Here is a 6,570-nt window from a genome sequence, read left to right as displayed (position 1 = left end):
CGTAAGTAATAAAGACGCATCTCAATTGACTCATATAGTTATATCAAATAATATTGATTTAAAGTCTTCATTTACTTCAAACGAGGCTGGTTTAAGTAGCTTACCATATCTTCAATATTTCGAAATGAGAAATTCTAATGTTGTCAACATCTCTTCTAAATTTATGTTTGATTCATTAGATATTTCATCGATTGACCTTAGTTACAACAGCATTCAATCTTTGCCGGAATCATTTCTTAATCGGTCACAAAATATTACAGAGCTTTGGCTTAGCCACAACAATCTTACAAACATTTCACCAAATCTACTTAGGCATAAAAGCCATAAATTGTTAAAATTTGATAATAATTTTCTACGGGAAATTCATCTCGAAACTTTCCAAAATATGACAATTTTAGATGAACTTGATTTAAGTCACAACAACCTAACGGTGTTACATGCTGATACCTTTAAAGGAACTTACAACCTGACAAAGTTATATCTTAGTCATAACAATGTAGAGAATATTTCGAAGGAATTATTATTGCTGGACAAATTAAACCTTCTAGACTTAAGCTACAATAAGATACAATCACTGGACAATGACGCATTTAATGGAACACAAAATTTAATAAGACTTTACTTAAATGATAATGGACTTCAAAATCTATCCAATGCATTGTTATACCTCAATAAATTAGAGTTTCTAAACTTGAGCCACAACCACTTAGCATTTTTGGACACCGATGTATTTAAAGGAGTATACAACCTAAAAATGCTTCATTTAAGTCATAACAATCTACAGAATCTTTCAGGTGTACTGCTACCGCTTGCAAACGTAGAGTACATGGATTTGAGTCACAATGACATTAGCTCTGTCACAAATATATTCATTAATAATAGCAAATTGTTAGAAGTAGACTTGTCTCACAACAAAATTAAGTACCTTACAAAGTATTCTGGGTTAGATGGTTTAGGATCACTGAAGACCCTGTCTTTTGCTAATAACCAAATAACTTACGTTGAATCTTTTGCATTTGTTCCCACAGCTGGGCTTATTAATCTTAATCTTGCAAATAATATGATAGAAGAGTTTGAGAGCACAAGATGGGATATGTTTGCTTCAGATGTTAAATTTGATTTAACTGGGTTTGATCAATTACGCTTTCTTCAGAGTTTAGATCTTACAAATAATTCTCTTACAAAAATACCGAAATATTTTAAAGAAGATTTGTCCAGTTTGAGGTATTTAAGTTTAAACGATAATAAAGTCTCTCGACTTACTTCGTATGATCTCGAATATTCATCCTTTAATTTATCTGTTGACGTTCAAAGAAATAGTGTGATGAGTATTGATTTGATCTTTAGCCAATTGTACACTGGCCATTTAGAATCGAATTCAAGTGTAAGTTTAAATGTGAATCATAACCCTTATGTATGCAATTGTGATGTTTTTCATTTACTGAAATTGCAAGATAAAGATACCTATCTGTTTAACGAAGGAATCAATCCAGCAAAAATTACAGCCGATAAGTTACGTTGTGCCGAGCCAGAGGTTTTGCGAGGTGATTATGTTGAAGATGTTCATGATTGGGCACCACAAGCGCTTGCACTTTTAGGTTTGTGTTTACTGTGATCGTTCATAGATATAAAAGGTTAAAGGAAAGTAAGTCATGGAACTATTTAATAGACATGTAGAATAGAAAACTTCTATTGTTAGTATACTTTGCGTTCAATCCAATAAGGTCAATGTTTGTTGTACCTGCAGGGGAACAACAAGTAATTGGTAAAAGGAAAAAATGATAATATTATTATCCGTTCTTTCTTTCTTGTGATCTTCCCGCTTGAGTAGCGGCTAGCTCGCTTGCCTTTGGTGCACGGGGCCTCGAGTTTGATTTCCGATGGAAGACTCCTAAAATTTGAACGCATTACGGTGGTTTGGATTTCATTTTAAACTGTAGGATCACCTCTCATGTAGCTTCGCAGCAGGAAAGGCGCGCAAGGACTTCAAAGGAACTTTGTTTCGTTCTTGGTTTGATTATTTTAAAAATCAATATCACAATCAATATATACGGTATCGTGTCTTCAGCTGAACTCAGTCGATCTTTCATCAAATTTAGCATAATGATTGAACTACCCTGCTTGGCATTGATGTGAAATATATTTCTTTGCAGACCTTCCATTTTCCGACTTGTATGCTATTAAATTTGTCATTTGAACTTAGTAAAATAATCTCAGAAAAATAGTTCCCTCATTCCTTTTCAGCAAAAATACATGGCGGAAATTTATTAAACTTTAATTTGCACCGTAAAATAATAAGTGACTAAATATTTTGATTTGCTATTACGGAGTCAATGCAGCTTTTATTTGGACTAAAGATTTGCTTTAAAAAATCAATTATGAAGGAATTCTTTTTGCAATAGAAAAACCTACTAGTCTTTTCATGAAATTGATGACTGTAAGAAAAAGGAGAGATTCGTCACAGTGTCATATTAAAATGTAAAATTGTCATTTTGATTAAACATAAAATATTAAAATGTAGTTTAAAAATTTGTTATAAGAGCGCAATTTTTATCGTATAATCAAGCATTATTTTTATTGTAAGAACTCCACCATATGTAAAGACCTTCCTGTTCAAAGTTGACTGTAAACCCTTCAGATGCAGACTTTAATTCAAGATTTCAAATATTACTATATATTGTTATATAATATTTGTAATTGGGTCATTTTGTCTTAACTCCGGCAAATCATGCAAGAAAAAGAGTCAGAAATGACTCAATAAATAACAAAAAGAACATTTTTGTTATAATCCTTATGTTTTTTGTTATGATCTATCCTTGTTATGAGTAATGATTACATGTTTTGGCGTACACTTTTATCTCCATTTTTCAAATTATTAGCGTTTTTAGAAAGATATCATAATTCATGTCATTTATGTTACAGTATGCGTTCCTTCACTAAAGCGAGTTATTTTGTGCGTGTGGAAGTGGATTGTTTTGCAGAACTAGACAAGATATACATTATGGCGTGAAACAAATATTTCTTAACGGGTTTTATTGAAGGAAATTTGCTACAATATACGAAAGTAACATATGTAACAAACAAGTAACATATGTGACAAACAAGTAACATATGTGATATATACGTACAATTACTGTACTCAAGTTGAGATTTTAGTAGAAGAAAGAAAAGAAAAAAAGTAATTTCTAAAACACTTATCAGACTCCACATTGAAATTTTTCACACATTTCTGTCTCAGTTCCTACTTATTTACACATAAGAATACCAAGTGCACAGGAAAATTTACGCTTTTAAATTAATTTATGTTTCACTTGCATTTTAAAAATATTTTTCAAATTTTATCTTATATTTTAATATAAAAGAATAAAATAATAATAATAATAATATATGTTTTAAATAATCTTACCTGTACTTGACACATTTATAAAAGAATGAAAAGAGATTAGATTATATAATGAAATGATCCATAAGAAAATCATGTTTAAGAATGTGACCAATATATATTTAATACTAGCAGCGTTCACCCCGCTTCGCTGCGGTCACCCCGGAACGCAATAAACTTTGTTACTTAGATAATTTTTACTTTTTCGCTTTCAAGTGATATGATAAAAACCATAGAAGATTGCACTAATGTTAACATTATATCACCTGTCATTTATGTTAACCCGCCCCGCTTCGCTGCGGTCACCCCAACCCGCCCCGCTTCGCTGCGGTCATCCCGGAACGCAATAAACTTTGTTACTTAGATAATTTTTACTTTTTCGCTTTCAAGTGATTTATAGCGCCTGTCAGTTATGTTAACCCGCCGAGTCACAGGGTCATGCGGGTTGCATATAAATACGTTTATTTTTATACCTATGATGAACTAATAACAAAGGATTTGTACGTATGGACACCTGAATGGTCAATTATCTCAAGACACTGGTAATTGAAAATTAAAGTGATATGATAAAAAACATCTAGGGTCCACATCCTAACAACCCCCCAAAAATGAAAGAAATCGGTTCAGCCGTATTAGCGTGATGAGCGGACAAAGGATTTTTTGTACGTATTGACACCTGATTGGTCAATTATCTCAAGACACTGGTAATTGAAAATTAAAGTGATATGATAAAAACCATCTAGGGTCCAAATCCTAACAACCCCCCAAAAATGAAAGAAATCGGTTCAGCCGTATTAGCGTGATGAGCGGACAAAGGATTTTGTGCGTTCTCTTTTATATATATAGATATTTAATTTAAAACATAAAAAGGAATTATTTGAATTTTTGTACCAAACTCGCTATTGCATTTAATAATTTCAACATAGTAATGGTCCAGCCAAAGAAATCAGAATACTGAATTTTTATGTTTAAAGAAACAATAAGCCAATCCGACGAATTTTATTGCAAATGTAAGCCCGTTGATCGCTGTTTGTTTTTCGTTAGATTGAGAGAGAAAATTATTCATCACATTGGAGATTATTATTTATATAATTGTGCTATAGAATGACAATTATTGATGAAATATTTCTTGTTCTATGTCAGAGGCGTTCTTTGAAGTCACATAAGTTACTGTGGTCACGTAAGTTACTGAGGCATGGTAACGTATGTGACATTATGTATATTTTAAAGAAAAACTTATTAGATTACTAACTTTGAATGCAATCTGTTTCGATACTTTAAAAATGATAGGTCAGCGCTTCAGAACATACTAAGTATATATATATATATATTTTTAGCAACACAAACAGTCTTGAAACATTGGCAACTTACGTGACACATATTAAACCTACTTATGCACTCATCTACATGTTTTCTTCCACAAGATCAAAAACGTATAACGACCATCGGCCCTACTGATAACACTGAAGCATGAAACATTTAGAGAACAAAACTAACCATGTCACGTCACGTTGTATTTTGAATCCTGCCATGTGTTTGAAGTTCGTAGAACCAAAGTGTACTTAAGTGACAGACAATTACAGGACAGAAGTTTCTTTTTTTAAATAAAAATAACAAAGATACTCACTAAAAAAGAAAGCTTACATTTTTCATTTCTACCTAGGTATAAAAACTTCTGATTACGATCGAAATGATTTTATTTTCCATCTCATACTTGTCAATGTAGAATAATTACTTCAAACCTTGGGACAGATAACTTATGTGACAAAATTAGTAACTTTTATATTATTTTCAAATAACACTCAGATATATTTCCTTCCTAATTCTGTTCCAAGAATTAGCAGCAGCTATCCTGTATCCCTTTAAAATAGAAACCGGATAAATCAAATTTTGAACATCCTCTTGCAGTTGCACATAGCTTGCCAGAGTTAAATAAGAATAACCCAATAATAAGGATATTTTTGTTTCTACTCTTTTATGTCTAAGCAACGTAAACATTTTAAGATTATCTTCAGTGATTAAATGTAATGTTAAAATTAATATTTAACATGGATTAAAAGTTAATTCGACACTCAGTTTGTTTTATTGAAATGCACTATGGATTTGTAATTCTACTATTACTTTCTTCTTCATCTTCTTCTTCCCCTTCTTTCTTTCAGTGCTGTAGAGTAATAATGACTACTTATAGACACTCAACGCCTAATGCTGGCAAGGGAGATATAAAGAATTTCCAACGTAACATTTTTCGTAGACTTTTGTAGCTACAAAATGAGAAATGTTGGATGAGTAAACACATTGATTTTCTGGACGTCGAGCACTATTTAATTTTTACAATTACGGAAATCAAGGAGGTACTTTATTACTGACTAATCTGTGTGTAGAAAAACTTTGCTTACCACCTCGTTTCAGCACCAAGGCTGTGTGAGACGTGAATCTACAGTTTATGATCGAATCCAAACGAGCATAACGCGTTCAATACTCTCCCATCGGGAATCTAACCCAAGACCCCATACATAAAGGGCGTGTTCTCTATCCGCTAGACTAGCTCGGAAAGCTGTATATACGAGGGTCATCAAGAAAATAAACCAGCGGAAATTTACTGGCAACTGAAAGTAGTGTATGGTGATAATGTAATGAAGAAAAAATGTAAAAAACAAATGTGAAATCTTTATCAATGGGCAAACAAATGTGCATGATGAAACTCAACCTGGACCCCATCACTCATCACAGAAAACCTGAAGACAACAGCGAACAACAGAATCTTACAATATAGGCGTGTAACTCTTCATGAATTGCATATTGCCTTTCCAGACATTTCTCGTTCTTTGCTTGGTAAAATTGTATCACAACATCTCGGCTAAAACAAAATTTATGCAGGATGAGTTCCACGGCAGCAGATTGACGAACACAAAACTCAGAGTATGAGTTCAGTATTGACATTCTCTACGCGATATCACTCAGATAGAGACACCTTTCTTGATCGGATTGTGACTGATGATGAGACCTGGGTGTTTTGCATCACCCAGAGAGCAAGCGTGAATCACTTGAGTGGCATCATCCCTCATCATCCAAAAACTCAAGAAAATGCAAAGAAACTCTCTCAACATGATACGTTATGGCAATTGTCTTTCAGGATCGTGAAGTTGTTCTTTTGGTGACTTCCAAGCTACACTGCCTAATACCTTAGA

The 6,570-nt window shown here is 32.9% G+C and overlaps 1 protein-coding gene across 1 annotated transcript; it reads left to right on the top strand.

Annotated features, from left to right (window-relative positions):
* Positions 1-373: 373 nt before the first annotated feature.
* Positions 374-1,615, top strand: LOC145678591 (trophoblast glycoprotein-like). Its single transcript, XM_081748932.1, has one exon. The coding sequence runs from the start codon at positions 386-388 to the stop codon at positions 1,613-1,615; it is 1,230 nt and encodes a 409-aa protein (XP_081605058.1). The 5' UTR covers positions 374-385.
* The last annotated feature ends 4,955 nt before the right edge of the window (positions 1,616-6,570 follow it).

This window comes from Thermobia domestica, chromosome 1 (genome assembly GCF_964235325.1).
Source record: "Thermobia domestica chromosome 1, izTheDome1.hap1.1, whole genome shotgun sequence".
NCBI lineage: Eukaryota > Metazoa > Arthropoda > Insecta > Zygentoma > Lepismatidae > Thermobia > Thermobia domestica.
This window is presented reverse-complemented; position numbering and strand designations above follow the sequence as displayed.

What these genes read in the sequence shown, in the direction of transcription:
- LOC145678591 (XM_081748932.1), top strand. Translation starts at nt 386, where the DNA reads ATGACAATTTTAGATGAACTTGATTTAAGTCACAACAACCTAACGGTG.